Source organism: Aethalodelphis obliquidens, unplaced genomic scaffold, assembly GCF_003676395.1.
Source record: "Aethalodelphis obliquidens isolate GAN/ISIS:26980383/991018 unplaced genomic scaffold, ASM367639v1 scaffold5, whole genome shotgun sequence".
Classification (NCBI taxonomy): domain Eukaryota; kingdom Metazoa; phylum Chordata; class Mammalia; order Artiodactyla; family Delphinidae; genus Aethalodelphis; species Aethalodelphis obliquidens.
Window position 1 is genome coordinate 73,611,537 of NW_020837949.1, and position 21,348 is coordinate 73,632,884.

At 40.9% G+C, this 21,348-nt stretch overlaps 1 protein-coding gene across 1 annotated transcript in view; it reads left to right on the forward strand.

The window, feature by feature from the left end:
- Positions 1-21,348, forward strand: part of DNAH11 (dynein axonemal heavy chain 11) — a 320,226-nt gene that overhangs the window by 210,579 nt on the left and 88,299 nt on the right. Inside the window, 6 exon segments of the mRNA XM_027102655.1 lie at positions 1,691-1,837; positions 6,888-7,001; positions 9,035-9,178; positions 10,058-10,240; positions 11,905-12,006; positions 17,849-17,983. Of these exon segments, the coding sequence (XP_026958456.1) occupies positions 1,691-1,837; positions 6,888-7,001; positions 9,035-9,178; positions 10,058-10,240; positions 11,905-12,006; positions 17,849-17,983 (825 nt within the window).

Consider the following 21,348-nt stretch of genomic DNA (forward strand, 5'->3'; position numbering starts at 1 on the left):
TCTTCCCTCTCCCTGTCCCTCCAGTTCCATCTCACTTGAATCAAAACCCTTTTCCCTAGTAAAGACTTTTTGCTAGGAGTCCTGTTAAGCTAAAAGTGGAAGAGATCTGTATCCCAGAGCATTTATGTCCCTCTGAAGGATGACCCAAAATGAGCCTGTTGACTTTGCCCCACGAAATGACAGTGTTGGCTAAAGTGAACTCAATACCGGTGGGGCCTCTGCCACACCGCGAGAGTTTTCTCCCCCAGTGACAGAGACTAAAGCACGAGGAGTAGCATCCTGGTTCATCTCAGTGGTGGCAGCATCTCAGTCACAGAGAAGAAGAAGAGAAAGTCTGTGGTTTCCTGACAGTCATCTCAGTTGTGTGTTGTTGAGCTGGGGGTTGGGGAGAGGAAGAAGGAAAGGGGGTGCCTGCCATGTTCACAGCTGTTTGGGGTTTCCTTATTCCCCCTCAGCTATAAACAGTAGGCAGAAAGTCTGAGAAGATACACAAGGTCTTGATGGAAGGACTACTGATGAGTTCTTGCCATTAGGTGTTTGTGCATGTGGTTGGAATATCTAATAGCACCTTAAGAGTTTTTAAAATCAATTTATTTTGAAGAGGAAGCATAGTCTCCTATGTGGACAACCAGAAAGCCTGACAGTGTAAGATCAGGTGGTGTGCAGAGCAAGATGTCTTCATCTTGGAGCGGGTGCCCTTGCAGCAGTCCCGCAGAGCTGGATATCCATGCCGTCTGAAATATGTCCAAACCGTAGTGCTGTTCATGCATTGCAGCAAAGCCCTAAACCCCTTCTTTAGCCAGGTAGCCCCTCTGCAGATTTAGCGTAGGTCATAATAGAGAGCCCAAGTGAATTCTCCTCATCCATAAGGCTCGCATCCAGGGCTTGAGTTGCTTTTGATATTTCAGACTTAACAGCTTCCTTAGAGACTGAAATCAGGTCTTGAAATAAGTTTCCTCCTAATCTCTTGGATGATGATTTTGATTATGGCCTAACATGTGACTAGTTTCACATGGCTAAAAAGAAGAGAGAAGCAAACATCACTGTGCAGTGTGACCCTGAGTTCATAAAGAGGCTAAAAAAATCAGTCTTACCTTAAACTCTAGTAGTACAGGTAGCAGTCACAGTACCAGCTGTGCCTTTTAGGGTAGAGTGTAAATAACCCATGTTGGCGGGGAGGTTACAGGCATCCTTGGATATAGCAGTGGAGTGTGGTTCCACAAGATGAAATTCCTGAAGTGTTTTTAGCAATGGAGTCAAAATAAATGGTCGTGATTGTTTTTTTGTGATTTAAAAAAAACACACACACGCACAAACAGTAATATTTATACCCCACAGGGGGCATGAATGACACATGTTCGGGTGACATGTGCTCAGGTGGGGACAGCTGGTGGTGCTTCCCTGAGCTGAGAAGATAAATGTCTGGTTGGTGCTGACATTAAGTTAATGACTTTTTCCGCAAAACCATTCGAAAACATTATTCTGTTGATTCCCGTGTTTAAAAAGAAATGCATTTTTTTTTAAACACAGGGGCTGCATTTTTTCACATGGAATTAAAGTCAAAGCAGGGTGGAAGAAGAACCAAGATAGAAATTGCTAGGCACCCCTGAATTCACTTAAAAAAATAAGCTATATCTGATGTTTGTTGTTATTGACACAGGTTTCTTCAAAGTCATGACTTTTCCTTTAGGTAGGGGATCTGAAAGCCAGACTTGCCTCTCAAGAAGCTGAGTTACAACTGAGAAATCACGATGCTGAAGCTCTGATCACGAAGATCGGGCTTCAGACGGAGAAAGTGAGCCGGGAAAAGGCCATCGCGGATACCGAAGAGAGAAAGGTCAGGCTCATTCCACCATTTAGAGTACAGAGCTATATTTAGCACAAAATAAACCTTTGTAGGTGAACAGTTTTGAACAACTTCCTCTCCAGGGAGCGTAAAATCTAAAGAATTATTATAGTTACACATGTAACAGCATTTCACACCGTGATTACCACTTGACCTTTCTTTACATTATGCATTTTCCCAACCTTTTAGCTCTTTTAATGATATGAAAGAACAATAAATACTGAGCTCATTCAAGCATATAATGGATGTGAATCTTGAACATCAGGCCTATTTGTAATACAGTAAAGGTCAGGAAATCACCTCCGGAGGTTTCTAAAGCTTTTCAGTTTTTAGGCAAATTGAACAACTCAATTGTTAACAAAGCCCATTCCGTCACTTTGCAAGACGGTTTTCGAATTTTGCATTTTAATAACACAACTTGAGTTTATTATTATATCCTAAGCTAAATTTGTTCTTTTTCAGTCAGTGGAGGCCCTGGCTTTCTGTATGATGTTTTATTGTTGGAAACAATTACTTTTAAGATTATATAGCTTCTGCTTTCTTTGTACTTGGGTTTCCAGTAATTCTGAAATAAATATGTTATATTGTCATCTTCTCTTACCAAAACTTCAGCTCCAAGTAGAAGGTATTTTATTTTTGTGTATCTCACTTCCCAAAAGAACTATAGCAAACAGAATGATTACTAAATATTTGTTTAAAAATTGAATGACTGTATATGTGCAAGGTCAGCTATCTTATTTTAGACAAAAGATTATAATCAGGGCTTAGTTAATTAAAAAATGTAAATTATGAGTCGCATAGCCTGGGAATCAGCAGCCATTATGCTATTATTCTGCATTAACGATATGAGAAAATATCTGTGTTTTACCAGTGATGTTGCCGTTCATTAATAGGCAGTTGAGTTGTTTTCCTTTTGTTGTAACGTGTATTGAGCATGTTTGCCTTTAACTTGCACAGCTAAAGACTTTAAAAGCATAGTGAAAGTCAAAATGCTGAATTAATGATTTTTTTTTAAACTTATTTTTGAAGCTAAAGATAAGGCATGTTTGGCATGGCCGAGAGGCATGTGATTCCTAATTCTGGTAATAAATATTTCCATTGAGTTTCAGGTAAATGGAAGATATCCTTAAAAGTATATTTTTCTTAAGTAATTAGGTCTCACACATGGTGTGATTATCATAAGCTAATTCCACCCGGGGGATGTTTTTCAGGCATTACACAAATTTGTGATACTCCAATAATTACTATATCATAACCCATCTCTACAGATCTTAAAACATGACAAGTACTCTGGAGGACTTTTCACATTTTTGCATGTGACTTTCTAAGTCAAAATTATCCTCACAAACGGGGAATAATGTTTTAGCAAATTAGAACTCATCTGACAGGTTGTTTCGTGAAGTTCTCCAAACATGGAAAGGACACATAGTATTTTGTATATCTAATCCGTACCAAGAAATAAAAATAATACTTAAAATTATTTTCATTTTATCCATGAGGCTTAATTTAGTTATAAATAACAAATATTGTCTGAGCACCTATTTTTTTGCCTGGCACTTTTCTAGGTTCTTGAGGATATATGTATATGATATGCAAGGTGCCGCACGTAGCTTACATTGTAATGGGAAAGACAGGAGACAAGTGACATGTTGATAGACAAGGTATTTTGGGTTAGCGATAAGGCTATGATGAAAGTCAAGTGATGTTATGGTAGAAAGAACTCTTTTAAGTTGGTGGTCATGGAAGGAGAATCTATTTGTAATTAAACTATGTAGAGTCAAGGAATTAATCAAGACCAAGTATGTGCTATGGGCTCACATTGGTCATATGTTCATCAATGTGCTAGATTCTATGTGGTTATTAAAAAAGGGTGTATATGGTCTCTGTGATTCTATGAAATTGGGGTCTCAAGATTTAATACTTAAGAAGTAATTAAAAAATAACAAAAGTATGTTGCCACATTTGATATGGCTAAACAGATACTGGGGTTTAGAGGCTGTCTTGCTGTGCATCTTGACAACCCATGTAGAGAAGCTGGTTGAAATTGTTGCTTCAAGTTTATAAAATCATCAAGGACTGTTCAAATCATGGGCATCACCAGCAGTGACCTCAGGTAACAAAAGCACCATTAAGCTTGTGAAAATTAGATCTTCCATCTTTGTTTCACTTATCAGCTCCAAATTCTAAGGATCCTCTGATCCCTTTCAAACTGCTTTCTTTGTTGAATAGTAATCCTCATGAGTGAAAGTGCCTTCCAAATTGCAGAGCTCATATAATCTCTTCAAAAGGTGGACATCCGCCCTGATTTTGAATGATCTTCAGTTTTTTAATGTTTCTTTTCTAAAGATGGGTGGGGCTGAATTTTAGGACCATCAGGAATTTCTTAAAGACAGGTGAGAGCCATGTACTTGTTAGCTAAGGCTGCCATAACAAAATATCAGGGACTGGGAGGGTTAAACAACAGAAATTTATTTTCTCAGCGCTCTGGAGTCTGGAAGTCCAAGGTCAGGGTGTTGGCAGATTTGGTTTCTCCAGAGGCCTCTCTCTCTCTCTGGGCTTGCAGACAGCCACCTTCTCTCTGTATCCTCATATGCCCTTCCCTCTGTGCACACACCCCTGCCAACTCTTGTGTGTAACCAGATTTCCTCCTCTTATAAGGACATTAGTCAGATTAGATTAAGCCCCGCCCTAACAGGCTTGTTTTAATTTAATCATCTCTTTAAAGGCCCTCTCTGTAAATACGATCACATTCAGAGGTCCTGGGGTTAAGGCTTCAACCTGAGAATTTTGAATGGACACAGTTCAGCCCAAAACAAGCAGTTATTGTGAGTTTATCCTCTTGTGACCGCCACTAAATTTCATGAACCATCTGCAAGGAGCTTTTGACTAGCAGAGGGCAGAAAAATTCTGGTGTACCCAAGAATGGGACAGTCTCCAAATCTGCTTTAACGGACGATGGTAGAGGGAAAGCACATACTCTAAGCCATCTGTGTAGCTCTTCCACCTTCTCCAGGTTGGGCCTCACTAACCAGTCCACAGGAACCTTGTTTGGGGTGGGAGAGGGCAGAGGAAATTGCACAGTGAGGCTTCCCAAGTCCCTGAGATACAAAGCATTTTCACAACTCTAGTGTAGTTGCACTTAGGGTGAGAGGGATTGGGAATAAGAAATAAGTTGACCAACCTAGAGTTGTTTTTTTTTTTTCCCGGTACACGGGCCGCTCACTGCTGTGGCCTCTCTCGTCGCGGAGCACAGGCTCCGGATGCGCAGGCTCAGCGGCCATGGCTCACGGGCCCAGCCGCTCCGCGCATGTGGGATCTTCGGGGACTGGGGCACGAACCCGTGTCCCCTGCATCGGCAGGCGGACTCTCAACCACTGCGCCACCAGGGAAGCCCCTAGAGTATTTTTTTCATTTGCATTTGTGGGATTTTAGTTATTAAATGTTCTAAATTGCTCTGTTTATCAAAATTACCCAAAGGAATAATACTCCATTAACAGTAAAGGAGTTAGAGGGAGAAGACTCTATGACCCCAGTCTCATAGAAATAGCATTTAGAAGAAATACTCTCTAGGTATTAAAAAACCATGATCCTGAGTCCAGTTTAAAATGATGTTATTACAAATGGGCACAAACAACATGTGTAGATTTAGTATATCCTTAAGGAAAATAAATAAGCCTGATGTAATAACTCACTCAAATACAGTCTCTGTTTCATCCGTAGCAGTATTCTCCAGCGCATTGAAAATGTATAATAGTATCCTTAGAGTTTTCATTGTCCATTCCTGGCAGCTTTGAGGATTATGGTTTTAGACCAGTTCTCTGTAAGCATGCAGAGTTTCCTTACAGGTGTTAACCGTAGCCCGTAAGTATTGGCCGGAGGTCACATATCTACTATGGACCAATTATGTTCATAAAAGGTGCAGTACATACCAGAATAACGGTTAATCAGGAGAAGGGTAATTTCTGCTAATAAAGCTGTGGTAGACAACAAAATTTGTTGTGAGCAGTGTTTACGTTTATGGGTACAGTTTTAAACCTGTTCAATCCAAACACATCTGAACAAATGCACTTTTGTTCACACTTGATCATTCACAATCCCCATCACGTCAGCAACCATCCCATATGCTGACTGGATCCTGGTGCCCAGCGCCACAGCTTTGAAAGTCACATTTCTGCTGAGGACAAAGATTTTATTCTTCCTGGACATTCGAGTTCTATCAGTGTTCTAAAGGGAGGAGGATAGAAACCCCAAAGGTTCTCATTTTGGCTTGGTTCGAGTTTACCAACATGGCTTCCCTATATCCATATTATATGTGTTCATGCCAGGGGGCTAATGCAAGACCCTCTTTGGCATGTGAATAGTGTCCCTGGACCCTCAACAGTAGAGTGGACAGCAAACATCACGGTCCCATTGCCAAAGATAGACCTGGGTTGTTGCAGCTGTAGTTTCTTACCAGGTCCTTAGAGAAACCAAGAATTAATCTTCATAAAAATTTTTTCTGTGATTAAGCATGCATGGGATAGAACAATATCTTCTAGCCAGTTGAACAAAAAAGCTTCACATTTATTCTTAAAAATTAGTTAACGTGACCTTTAGGTAATGTAGGTGTGAGTAATCAGGTAATGTAGGCAAGCTAAATGTAAGGAAAAATGAGAGAATTTTAGCAAAAATATTTTGTGGTCTAGGTTACTGAGCCAGCTTGGATTTTCACTTGTTCAGGACTTGCTGAAAAAGAAAACTGAAGAACAGAGGAATTGCTTAATCTTGCATTTATTATTAGTGGCACCTTGTAACTAAGATAGAGCCTGTCTTGGAGCATTTTGATATTTGATTCCATTTGTGTTGTGTGTTTTGTGTGTGTGCAAAGCTTTGTGTATACACTGTACCTGAAGGGAAGTTAGTCTCTACAACAAATTCCTCCCCTGTTCAAATACAGACGAATTATTGAACAGTGCCTCGGAGGCAGCCTGCATTTTTCAGTAGAGATAGCTGAGATGATAATTTGTGTATGTGGGTTTCTGTGTTTTTCCTCTTTGATTAGGTGACAGCTATTCAGACTGAAGTGTCCCAGAAACAGAAGGAGTGTGAGGCCGACTTACTTAAGGCTGAGCCCGCTCTGGTGGCCGCGACAGCTGCTCTCAATACACTCAACAGGGTAAGGATGATTCCTTGGCTCAGGATTTCCTCAAAATAATATTTGGAGGTTATTAGAGTTTGAATAACTGAACTAAGGGTGAAATTCATGCAACCAAAGAGTTTTGAAAAAGGAAAGAAAGTCCCATTAAATGTTACAGTTGAAACAAATATTTGAGGTCATCATTGTAGTTGACCTTCCTTTCCCATCTGGGAGTTTGTCCTTCTTCACCCCAACAAGCGGTCTCCTTTTGAATACTTCCAGTGCCATGCAGTTTATACTCTTATGAAAGGCAGTTCTATCGTTAGCAATTGGATTCGGCCCAAATCCAGTGATTCATATTATGTGTTGCTTTAAGAACCAAGTGAGGGATTCTCTACTTCCTCTGGATATAAAAAAATAGTATTAATGAGAGACCCTCAGGAAAAGGGCAACAGGCTGGAATCAAAGACACCTAGGTTTGACCCACACCGTTTTTCCTTGGCTTCACGTTATTAGCAAAACCTCACTAGGTATTCGAATTCCCATAAGAGAAAATAATCTGTGATGGTCAGAAGGAGAGATGGAATTATGGGCAATGTCATTCTAAGAGCCTACAGCTGGTCTTGCCCCTGGGTTCTACTAGGCCTCTGGGGTGAATCCTAGGGCATTACTAGGCCTGAGGATCTTAAATTCAGCTTCAAAGAGGGAAGGATCCAGACATTCCCTGCTCTTCAAAGAAATATTCAATTCATTTCTCTAAGTATTCTTTTGAAGGAGGTAATTTTGACTGTGAACAGCGAATGATTACCTTCATGGATGTTTCTTATAGTATTACCATAAAGCTGAACAATTTAAAAGAACATACGTATACCATGATGGAAGAGTGATTATTCTGCATTTAAATATCCTGCTGTTCATGATGTATTAAGTGAATAAAGCAGATTATAAAATATGATTTAGTGTAACGTTTTTTTATAAGAATATGTTTGTGCATAGGAAAAAATTGGGAAAAAAGAGTAATAGTAACTGATTATTTCTGAGTAAGGAATTCTGTGTTTTCCTCTCAGCACTAGAATGTTTATTTTCTTCTTTGTGCTTTGCACTGGCAACTTTTCCTCTGAAGATACTATTATATACTCAGTCAAAATAAATTAATATCACTTAAATGTAAAGCTCAGTATATTTATAAATAATGAAAGAATCTTGGTTACCCAGCTCTCAGTTAGCATTAGCATATTTTAAGTTTTTGCTTTTGCTCCTGTTTTCACACCCTTTCTGTTCTTTGCAGTCATTTCCCAAATAAAGAGCCAGTTTATGGTAATGGAGGAGGATCAGGTTCAACATTTGATAAGGCTTTATAAGCAAGAGTGTATAATACAGCTCAGGAAATTTCACAGGAAATCCTTTTTAAAAAAACATGTATCATGAACCTACATATACTTCTTATAGATACTAATGCTTGCTCCAAAGTATTTGTCCTGATACTGGTGGTTTATCCCATGAATACCATCTGTTGAGTAAATCAAGATTCTGACCTGTGGAGGTTAAGGAGGAACGCAGAAAGGAGGTTCAGCCTATGCGGGCATCTTCCCAGTTGACAGTCATTATAGTGTAATAGAAGATGTTTTTTGTGCATGTAAAGCAGAAAAACAAAACTAAGAGACTCTGAACTAAGGGACTCTGTTTCTGGGAGGGCCTGGTTAAAAGGCAAATATATTCCATAGGTGGGATAGACCCATAAATACCTTAAAACCTATATGTTTATGAAATTCCCTGGACTCAGTGTGCAAGGCTCTGCAGGACTGGTAGATCAGGCAGATAAATTTACTTGGAAGCCAGAAAGGGCAGTGATGTTTCCGAAGTACCAGAAAAGCACCCAGCAAGCACTGAACCTCCTGGAGTTCCACGGTGGTGGGACCCCCGGGTGGGCGGCAAAAACTGCCCAACCGAGACTGGTGTGGAAAGGAGAGGGTGGAAAAGACCATCCACTGAAGACCAGCTTGATGACCTAACAGCTGGTCTTGAGAAACCAGACCTCTCCTGGTCTTGAGAGTGTGTGTGCTTTTTTTCAGGTCAATCTCACTGAGCTGAAAGCCTTTCCCAACCCTCCAAATGCAGTTACCAACGTTACTGCAGCCGTGATGGTCCTTCTGGCTCCCCGGGGCAGAGTGCCAAAAGACCGGAGTTGGAAGGCAGCTAAAGTCTTCATGGGAAAGGTATCAGGCAGCCCGGCAACATGAAAATCCCGACAATTTCTCTGTTCAGTTCTGTGGTTATACTTGACAGCAGGGGTGGGGGAAGGATGGACTGGGACTTTGGGTTTAGCAGATAAGAACTGTTATATATATAGATTGGATAAACAACAAAGTCCTACTGTATAGCACAGGGAACTATATTCCATGTCCTGTGATTAAGCAAAATGGAAAAGAATACGAAAAGAATGTATATATACATATAACTGAGTCACTTTGCTGTTCAGCAGAAATTAACACAACATTGTAAATCAACTATACTTCAAAAAAATAAATTTTTGAAAAAACATACAATTTGAGGAGAAAGAGGAAAGCTATAAAATTCCCAACTGCTAAAAAAAAAAAAAATCATCTTCCTATTTGCTAAGTGTAATCTGCTGTATGTTCTCTAGACTTAGAATTTCTGTTTGCCAAGTTGGAGATTAGCGTAGGGTTGTAGCACACCTGAGTCAACACCAGCAGCCGTTGGAAGGGTGCTAATTATTTTCAAAATTATTAAAGCAGTTAAGTGTAGGAGGGAGAAAATTACATGGATGTCTTATGCTGGAAAAATGTTACTAATGTACACGAAGGTGAAGCAAAGGGATTTGGGGGTATGTGTTTTTCTTTTTCTTTTCTTCAAAATGTGAATGCCTCCTGTGCAGGGACTGAATATTTTACCCTGGGATAGAAGGGATTTTAAAAGTGTCCATTGCTAATTCTAACTTTATACTCTAAACACTGAAAAAGTCAAACCAATTTTGCCTTTGTAATGTGAGTCCTAAAAGCTGATTTTAACTTTTGATCTTGGAATTTTCTCTGCCACCCAAATGGCTCATTGCAATAAGTCTTTTTGCCTTACAGGTGGATGATTTTTTGCAAGCGTTAATTAACTATGACAAAGAGCACATTCCAGAGAACTGTCTAAAAGTGGTGAATGAACAGTATTTGAAAGACCTGGAGTTCAACCCAAACCTGATTCGGACCAAATCTTTTGCAGCAGCTGGTCTCTGTGCCTGGGTCATCAACATCATTAAGTTCTATGAGGTATATCAGTTGTGATCAGATGGTTTACGGGTGTTATTCAGGAAGGGCCGTACATATATTAATTTCTAGGCCAGCAAAAAATGTAAAATAATTTAACATTATCTGAATAAGATAAAGTTCTAAGAATGAGACATGAAAGTGTCAGATTAAACAGAATTCTCTACAGGAGGATATTTGAAATGTTGGAAACTATCTTTTTTTAGGGTAGAGTGAGTAGCTTTCTTTTTTACTTAACTAATTGATTTATTTTATTTTTGGCTGTGTTGGATCTTTGTTGCTGCATGCAGGCTGTCTTTAGTTGCGGTGAGAGGGGCTACTGTTCGTTGCGGTGCATGGGCTTCTCATTGCGGTGGCTTCTCTTGCTGTGGAGCACGGGCTCTAGGCCCGCGGACTTCAGTAGTTGTGGCACGCGGGCTCAGTTAACTGTGGCTCGTGGGCTCTAGAGCACAGGCTCAGTAGTTGCGGCCCACGGGCTTAGTTGCTCCATGGCATTTGGGATCTTCCTGGACCAGGGTTCAACCCCATGTGCCCTGCCTTGGCAGGCAGATTCTTAACCATTGCACCACCAGGGAAGTCCGAGTGAGTAGCTTCTTTAGATCAAATAGCAGCAATTAATTTGATTAGATAAAAGCATGTTGGGTAGATTAATTATATTTATTTATTAATTATATTTATTTATCAAATACTCGTCCGTCAGTTATGTCCCAAGAACTTTGCAAAGGACTAGATGTAAAAAGGGAACAGTACACGGCCCTGCACTGGGAGGAACTGTCTCCTTTTTGTCTTGGAAGGTTGTGTGTTATATCCAAAGATGGAATTGCTGAGGAAATGCCAGTGTCATTCCCAGAATGATTTTCAGAAAATTGGATTATGTCCTTTACACGGGAGACCCACAGGAATAGGACCCTGTCAGTCTCTCCATCTCTTTAGTGGAAGCCTGTATCAGGCAAGACTGCAGACAGATCACAGCTGATGGGCAGCCTCTCCCCATAATGACCCACCTGACCGCTGTGCTGGCCTCACATCCTAGGTGAAAAGATGAGCCCAGAGCTAGACCGTGGCTGTGTTCTGTGTCCTTTTGCTATAAAATAGGAAATAAAATTTAATTTCCTTTTTCTCTCCCCAACAGGAGAATAATTGATCCACTCAAATGCTTAAACCACTCATTCAAATAACATTTAAGGTGGCCAGGAACTTAGAAAAGAAAGTGTGGTTAATACTGGGTGAGGACATCTCCCACATTCCTTTCTGGGTTCAGAGAATTTCTCTACACAGCTTTTCTGCCTTAAAGGCTAGACCTGATCCCACCTTCAGCTGTAGTTCCTATACACTACAATTTCTGATGATATGAGGATTATCTCCAAATTTTATGAAAAACTAATTTTAGTATCTTAATGGTATTTGACGTGTATAGCATTTTATGCAAGTGCTTGTAACTCTAATGTCCAGAATAAATGAATAAACAGTAGAAAGCTTAGAGGACTTGGTAGGCTGGGTGGATTTTTGTTCTGCCATTAGGTAGTACCGTGGCTAAGAATAAACACCAAATTTCTAGGTCACATAGAGATTTTAATTGTAAAGCTTCCAGCAAACGTAAGACTGAATGATTACTTGTCTTTGCCATCTTTATTACCTCGTGAAATAACCCCCACGTGGCTTTTCAGGTCTACTGTGATGTGGAGCCCAGACGGCAAGCGTTAGCCCAAGCAAACTTAGAACTGGCTGCAGCTACTGAAAAACTAGAGGCTATCAGGAAAAAGCTGGCGGTAAGTGCAGACTCTAACGCTGAAGAAGTTCCCGAGACATGGAACCCCTCCCCGCCTTAGGATCCCACTTTCAGAGAGGACCACCTCGGAGACCTACCAAACAGGAAGGAATTTGACCTTTCATGGATGTATTCCTTTATATTCTCCTTCAGTACATATTCCGTATCTGCTGTATGCTGGACACTGAGCTGGAAAAGTGGGAACTTTGATGGTTTCTGCACTTAAGAAACTTTGCAAGCGTTAATTAACTATGTATTAATTAAGTAGAAAGAGTGTAGCCCACAGTGATTAAAAAGCAAGGATTCTGGAACCAAAGTGCCTGGGTTTATATCCAGGCTCCAGTATTTACTGTTTTGCCCTGCACGAGTTAGTTAACCTCTCTGAGCCTCTTTTTTCTCAACTGTGAAGGAGGTATTATAATAGCATCCACTTCTTAGGATCGTGAGGATAAAATGACAGTAGTTCATATTGAGAATTTAGTAATCAATATGAATTCATATTGAGAATTTAGTAATCAATATGAATTCATATTGAGAATTTAGTAATCAATATGAATTCATATTGAGAATTTCGCATGGTGCCTGGCATATAGTAAGTGCTTAGAAAACACTAACTACAAAGATTATCACCATGACTGTTTTTACAAATATATAACCAGTCATTGTAGTCCAGTGTTATAAGTATATATGTGACTATATCTAAAGTGCAGTAGGAGTGCCAGAAAAGAGCCCAGAGAAATTAGAGAAAGTTTTATAATGAAGGTGTACTTGACAGGAGCTGTGAAAATTACTTGCAAGTCACCAGGATAACTAGGTCAGGAAAGGTATTCCTGGTAAAGAATGAAAAAAAGAGGGAAGAAGCAGTTGGTAGACTTGAAGAGTCCTAGTAGGCCAGATGCCGAAGATGGGGGTTTGGGGGAAGGTTAGGAATAGCAGGAAGTAATGGTGAGCAAAAGCAAAAGGTGAGCAAAAGCCTTCTCTGCCTTTCGTGCTGCAGAATTTAAATTTCATCTGACCTGTGGTATTGGGCGTTGGAAAGATCTTAGTACGTTAATGACTCACTTTTCATCGACTGAATGGAAGCTGGAGGGAGGGGGTCTAGCTGCAGAAAGACAAACTAGAAGCCCTGCAGTGGGTCCTGTTAGGGCCTCAGCTAAGGCAGGAGCAGCCACAGTGGAGCCGGCGAGATAGATTCAAGGCTGCTGACAGGATAGAGAGGGAGGGGGAGGCATACAGAATAGAGATGATGAGTTAGAGGTGCCTGACAAGGTAGCATGCAGTAATGCAGTCAGAGCGATAAGGCTGTGTAACCCTGGCAACTTAGGGAAATCCTCAGAGCTTCAGTTTCTTAACTGTAACATAGTGATAGTAACAGCTAACTCTCAAGGTGGGCATTTGTGATTTGGGGCTCCCCAGAATCCAGTCCTACCAACTTTGGGTGATAACAGCCTGGTTTATCTCTGGGGAATTATCTTTCCTCATTGGATACACTCAGGTAGGACTTAGACCAAGTGTACCTTTTCCTGTCATGGCTGATGACTAGGTATGTGGTCCAAGTTTTGCCGATTTGATTCCCCGCCTGCCCGCCACCCCCGGCTCTAGAATTTGAATCATCAGCCAAAGAATAAAACTGAAAACAGAGTTCATGCATTGTAGAGACAGTGTCCAGTTGAAACTTTCCAAGAGTTGCTATTCCCAAGTCTCCCTGGAGCTCCGGGAGCCCATGTGTAGTTCTTTGCCTTTCGCTTCCTTGGAAGAGCTCCCTCATTTTGAGGAAGTTCCCTTCAGCCTAAATTAGCTGGAGATGGTTTCTGTTGCTTCCCACCTATAAATTCTGGTGGATCGAGATGCTATTCAGTGTGCTGTACACAGTCGATGCTTCATAAATGTTCGTTCCCACTCTCTTTGTGTAGAAAACCCAAGTGAAGATGTTCGGGGTCAGAACTAGGGTTTGAAAGAGAAGCCTGGCTCAGCAACATAGATTTGGGAGTCGCTGGCGTGAAGATCATGTGTGTAGAGAGGTTGTCCGATGGGAGTGCGAAGAATAAGGAGCAGTGGGAACTGAGGGCAGACCTGAAGGAGGATGCTCCCATCTTGGAGGAAATCCTGCCATGGGTCTCTGAGCAGGTGAACTCCGCCATCACCGCACCTGGGCTCTGGTGCTCACAGTGGCCACGCAGCCAAGCCCAGCTTCTTATAGAACAGGACTTGAACTTGGCCTGATTATGTCTGGGGCCACTACTGTCAACAACGACGACAGCTGATTTAGACAAATTTAGGAAAAACATATTAATTTTATTAAATTTAGCTTCATTCATTGGTCAAAGCTCTCACTGTTAACTTGACTAAGACCTTTAGAAAAATGTTGTCATCTATTATTAATGGCTTTATGTAAATATTAGAAGCAAGTTAACGTTCATGGAAAAGTGATGAGAATGCTCATGTGTGATTCTAAAGTTAAGACTTTCTGTGGTTGTGGAACTAGTCATCTTTTGGACACAGCCTGCAACGAGCTGAAAAGAACTGCTCATCTCAGTTGATTTCAAAGACCAATGGTAGAAGCAGAGGTTCTTATATTAATAAGCTGCAAAACTAAGTTTGCAGACACAGAGAAAAGAAGACAGAGTAACAATAGCAATGTCTTTATGTAGATTGGTCCCTTCCATCCCCCTTCCAAGAATGGATTTCCAGAGAGTAGTTATTAATGCAACAGAATCTCTGGCTGCATTTCCCTCCAACATTCAGTTAGATGGTAGTCATGTGTCAGTGTTCATATCCTGGTTGTTGTTTTTTGTTTTTTTTAATTTATTTATTTACTTAAAGCTGTGTTGGGTCTTCGTTTCTGTGCGAGGGCTTTCTCTAGTTGTGGCAAGCGGGGGCCACTCTTCATCACGGTGCACGGGCCTCTCACTATTGTGGCCTCTCTTGTTGTGGAGCACGGGCTCCAGACGCGCAGGCTCAGTAGTTGTGGCTTACGGGCCCAGTTGCTCCGCGGCATGTGGGATCTTCCCAGACCAGGGCTCGAACCCGTGTCCCCTGCACTGGCAGGCAGATTCTCAACCACTGCGCCACCAGGGAAGCCCCCATGTCCTGGTTTTGATGGTTATATTGTGGTTGTATAGGAGAATGCCCTTTGTAGGAAATACACTACACCCTGAAGTAAAAAAAAAAGTCTCTATGAAGACTGGTCATGCCAAAGGCAACGACAAACTCTGCATAGATTCTTTCTGTTGGTACACAGTCAAATCACGGTTTGAGCCCAGGTGAAATGATGTTTTTTGCTAGCTTTGCTTTCACCTCCCTCAGCCTCTCTTTTTTCCTCCCTCATGGGCTTTCCCTCCTTCTTGTCTTAGGCCTCCTGTTGCCATCTCACCTGGAAAAGCAGGGCTGTGTCTCTCAGCACTTATGCTGTGATGGAAATGCATTTGTTAACCAGTATTAGTCTCTCTGTTTTTGTTCTTTCAAGTCTTTATCTCTAGTTTCAGACTAAAAGATGGCCTCATATTGAAGGTTGAGTAGAAAAAAACAAACTGCTGAGCTGGAGGGGAAAAAAGGCCATCTTGTCTTTCAAACATACAGGGCCTACGAATGGCCATGAAAAAGTCCAAATTCGGTCTCTTTAGGGTAGTGTTTCTTAAAGTGTGTTCTCTCGACCAGTAGCAGCATCAGTGTTGCCTGGGAACTTGTTAGATATACAGACTCTCAGATCCACCTCAGACACACTGAATGAGGAACTCAGGCAGGGAGGCCAGGAATCTGGGTTTGATCAAACCCTCCAGGTGGTTCTGATGCACACTTAAGTTGGAGAACACTGGTTTTTAGGGTGTCTGGTGGGCTGAGGTGTTCGGGCTAAGCCCCTCCTTCCTCACTCCATTTACTTCTAGAACCTGAAACGCCAGGGCCTGTCAGGAACTGTGAAGGGACCAAGATTTTACCCTACTCACAGGCTGCCAGGTTACCTGCCACAGTTTCATAGATGCCGGCAGAAGACGTGAGACACGGGATGCGTGGGTCAGAGAGCAGAGGACTTTGTTACCCATAGCACGGCAAGCAGCGTGAGCCTCGTGCGTGCCTCAGCTCCCTCGTCTGCCATTTCCCGTGGGAGTGACGCACAGTGGACCAGCTGAGGCTGTTCACAGTGGGTTTGTGTCACAGCTGAGAAATCCCAAGCTTAGAAAATGCCCCATATAAAGAAGGCAGCGAGTAAAGCTGCCCAACCTTTGCCCCACAGGGAAACATCTCTTTAGTGTTCTGGTCAGGAAGCAAATCTGTCCTCTGCCCCTGAAAGAAACACTGTCTCTATTTCCTAAGCCTATTTGCTGTGCAAACATCTTGCAGAAGATAGTCCAGAACAAGAGCTGTCAATGCCTCTTCACAAGAGGCAGAGAAACAAGTGCGAGAGCCTGTGGTCTCCCAAGACCCAGCTCCCCTTCCCAACTTTACGAAAGGAACCAGTATAAGAGTTTATACCTTAGTTCTATGTATATTTAGGTCAACCCTATGAATTGGGTAACATTATTGTTTCCATTTTTTAGATGATGAAAGTGAGGCATGGAGAGCTTAAGTAGACAGCCCACCCTGAGGCTGCTTAGCTGATAGCAGAGTCCAAATACGAACTTGGGTGTCTGATACCAGAGTTTACATGAGCTTCTGTGTTTTATAAAACCACAAGTACTTTCAATCACCTAAAATATACCTCCAGGTATTATTCATTTTTACCTGACTTCTAACCGTTAATGTGTAATATCTCCTCCCATTTCTCATAAATTTGACCTATTTCGGCTGTAAACCTTAAATATGATGCACACTTTTTTCTTTTTTAATTAATGATATAAATTAAATAATAATGTAATAATTGGGTCATTGACAAATAGTGGCAGTCTCTAAATTATAAATATGGTACGTACTACAAGTTTACTTATTAAAGTCTCTTGGAACTTTGCATGTATTTACAAAAACAATGTTATAAATCTTACTTAGGGTTGTTAGAACTTGCAGGTAGCAAGATGATATAGTAAGGAGTCTGCTAAGTACTTGATATCTTAGTCAAGGCTTTTTTGGCTATACATAATAGAAACCCACATAGCAAACCTTCAGCCAAAAAGGAGACCAGGATGACTCATGGAACTCTGAGGTAAAAAAGTGTATGACTAGGTCTCAGGAGGCATGAGATCCAGGAAATGGGAAGCTGCCGGGAACGTGTTTAGGGCTGTGTGACTTCTCACTGTGCTATCTTTTCATTCTTTCTTGTTCTCAGGAATGGTTTCCCCTGCTTTCCCATGGCCCTGGTGGAAGATGGTCACACTCTAAATGAAGCCCTCCAAAACGTACACATCTTCCTGGGTCTTACGATGCTAAAGACAGTGACATACCTCTGAGTTTCAGTCCCAAGTTTCCAGAAGAGAAAATCTGGTTGGCCAAGCCAGGTCAGGTTGCTGAGGTCTAAAGGGGCTCTTTGTCGCCTGAGTTATAGACCACTGAGAAGTGGAAAGAGAGTCAGTAGGTGGAGACCCAGAAGATGCCCGTCATCCCTAACAAAGATGGCGGGTGAGGTGTAGGCACAAGAGAGGGGACAGGGCACGCAGGGTGTGCTTGAGTCAGCAGGGCACATCCACTCACCCTGGTCGCTGTCTACACTCTGCCCCGTGCAGGAGGAAGGCGAGAAAACTGCCTGGTAGCCCTGATACATTTCTTCCCTAATGTGTGTGCTCTCAGGGGCAAAGGTCAAAGGAGGGAAAGAGGCTCATTTCATTTACCTTCAGGTCGTAGGTGTTTCAAGACGATTGTAATGTTTGCACTTTATCTACAAATAGCTCACGAGTTAATTTTGACTCTTGTTGTAGGATTTGGATCGAAATCTGAGCAGACTCACAGCTTCATTTGAAAAAGCAATAGCCAAGAAAGTCCGGTGTCAAGAAGAGGTGAACCAAACCAACAAAACTATCGAACTGGCTAACAGACTTGTCAAGGAACTTGAGGCAAGTTATCCTTTTCTTCCAAAATTCTAACTGAAATATTCAGAATCAGCTTTGGGGGATTTTATCTCTATTTGTGGTCAATAAGGACTAACTAAACATGGAATCAACAACAAAGGGGAATAATCATCATTCACACAGTAGTTCTAGCTTACCGAAAGGAATAAGTGATGGATTCTGTGTGTTTTTCAGGGTATAGCCATGGACTCAATGGTTTTCCTAAGATCTGTTATAAACTCAGGGCAGCTGTTAGATAACAGAGGTCTGAATCTTTTAGTACACATTTGCAATTGAGTTCTACCAATAAGACATTACCTCAAGCTAAGCCTGCTTGGTTTATTGGTTTTCTTTGACATCTTTTTACAGGTGACTGATACGCTAATGTTAATAGTTATTCCATTAAATAAAGATTTTTAAAATCTCATTAACTTTCTCCACTTGGAACATGAGTGGTAGAAAAACATATGGCCCTTGACATCAGTAAGTCACAGATCTTTTTGCTCTCCCATGTCTAATATATTCAGACAGTGGAATAGTATTTGACCATAAAAAGGATTGAATTACTGATACATGCTGCAATGTGGACTAACCTTGAAATATCATGCTCAGTAAAAGAAGGCGGACACAAAAGGCCACATGTTTTATGATTCCATGTATAGTAAATGGCCAGAATAGGTAAATCTATAGAGACAGAAAGTAGATTGGTGGTTGCCAGGGGTTGGGCAAGGGGGCAGGAGTTTGGGAGTGACTGCTAATGGGAATAGTTTCTCTATTGTGTGAGGGAAACATTTTAAAATTACTAGGGATGATGGCACGGATCTGTGAATATATTAAAAACCACGCAGTTGAATACTTGAAAGGATGAATTTCATGATATGTGACTTAAATCTCAATAAAACTGTTATTTTTCATTTAAGTGCTACCTAAAAATATGGAACTGCACTATTAGAAATGCATTTACTAGTATTTTTTTGAGGATCTATGTTCATCAGTGATATTGGCCTGTAGTTTTCTTTCTTTGTGACATGTTTCTCTGGTTTTGGTATCAGGGTGATGGTGGCCTCATAGAATGAGTTGGGGAGTGTTCCTCGCTCTGCTGTATTTTGGAAGAGTTTGAGAAGGATAGGGGTTAGCTCTTCTCTAAATGTTTGATAGAAGTCACCTGTGAAGCCATCTGGTCCTGGACATTTGTTTATTGGAAGATTTTTAATCACAGTCTCAATTTCAGTGCTTGTGATTGGTCTGTTTATATTTTCTTTTTCTTCCTGGTTCAGTCTTGGAAGGTTGTGCTTTTCTAAGAATTTGTCCATTTCTTCCAGGTTGTCCATTTTATTGGCATAGAGTTGCTTGTAGTAATCTCTCCTGATCCTTTGTACTTCTGCAGTGTTAATTGTTACTTCTCCTTTTTCATTTCTAATTCTATTGATTGCAGTCTTCTCCCTTTTTTTTCTTGATGAGTCTGGCTAATGGTTTAACAATTTTGTTTATCTTCTCAAATAACCAGCTTTTAGTTTTATTGATCTTTGCTATTGTTTCCTTCATTTCTTTTTCATTTATTTCTGATCTGATCTTCATGATTTCTTTCCTCCTGCTAACTTTGGGAGATTTTTTGTTCTTCTTTCTCTAATTGCTTTAGGTGTAAGGTTAGGTTGTTTATTTGAGATGTTTCTTGTCTCTTGAGGTAGGATTGTATCGCTATAAACTACCCTCTTAGAATGGCTTTAGCTGCATCCCATAGGTTTTGGGTCATCATGTTTTCATTGTCATTTGTTTCTAGGTAGTTTTTGATTTCCTCTTTGATTTCTTCAGTGATCTCTTGGTTATTTAATAGCGTATTGTTTAGCATCCATGTGTTTGTATTTTTTACAGATTTTTTTTCCTGTAATTGATATCTAGTCTCATAGCATTGTGGTCAGAAAAGATACTTGATACGATTTCAATTTTCTTAAATTTACCAGGGCTTGATTTGTGACCTGAGATATGATCTATCCTGGAGAATGTTCCATGAGCACTTGAGAAGAAAGTGTATTCTGTTGTTTTTGGATGGAATGTCCTATAAATATCAATTAAGTCCATCTTGTTTAATGTATCATTTAAAGCTTGTGTTTCCTTATTGATTTTCACTTTGGATGATCTGTCCATCGGTGAAAGTGGGGTGTTAAAAGTCCCCTACTATGATTGTGTTACTGTCAATTTCCCCTTTTATGCTGGAGAGGGTGTGGAGAAAAAGGAACCCTCTTGCACTGTTGGTGGGAATGTAAATTCATACAGGCACTATGGAGAACAGTATGGAGGTTCCTTAAAAAAAATAAAAATAGAACTACCATACGACCCAGCAATCCCACTACTAGGCATATACCCTGAGAAAACCATAATTCAGAAAGAGACATGTACCACAATGTTCATTGCAGCTCTATTTACAATAGCCAGGACATGGAAGCAACCTAAGTGTCCAGTGACAGATGACTGGATAAAGAAGATGTGGCACATATATACAATGGAATATTACTCAGCCATAAGAAGAAACGAAATTGAGTTACTTCTAGTGAGGTGGATGGACCTAGAGTCTGTCATACAGAATGAAGTAAGTCAGAAAGAGAAAAAGAAATACTGTATGCTAACACATATATATGGAATCTAAGAAAAAAAACAATTAATGGTTCTGAATAACCTAGGGGCAGGACAGGAATAAAGACGCAGTCGTAGAGAATCGACTTGAGGACGCGGGGAGTGGGAAGGGTAAGCTGGGACGAAGTGAGAGAGTGGAATATATATATATACACTACCAAATGTAAAAGAGATAGCTAGTGGGAAGCAGCCACATAGCACAGGGAGATCAGCTCCGTGCTTTGTGACCACCTAGAGGGGTGGGATAGGGAAGGTGGGAGGGAGATGCAAGAGGAAGGAGATATGGGGATATATATATATATGTATAGCTGATTCACTTTGTTATAAAGCAGAAACTAACACACCCTTGTAAAGCAGTTATACTCCGATAAACATGGTAAAAAAATAAAATAAAAATTAAAAAAAAAGAAATGCATTTGGCTGAAGGTGATAGAAAAGTTGATTTACAGTGGCTTAAACAAATGGGAGTTTTTCACATATTAAAAAAATTCCAGAGGTAGACCATTATCAGTGTTGATTCAGGTAATTAGTGATCAGACCCCTAATCTCTGTACAGCCTTCTGCTGCTCCATACTTAGCATGTGTCCATTCACCCTCACGCATGTTGCAGCCTGGTCACCGATGGATGCTACACCTTTAGATTCAGGCAAGAGAGAAGAATCTGTAGCAGCTGGATTCTTCTCCTTTCATAACAAAAACTGAAGTTTTCCTGGCAACCCCTTAAGCAAACTTAACTAAAG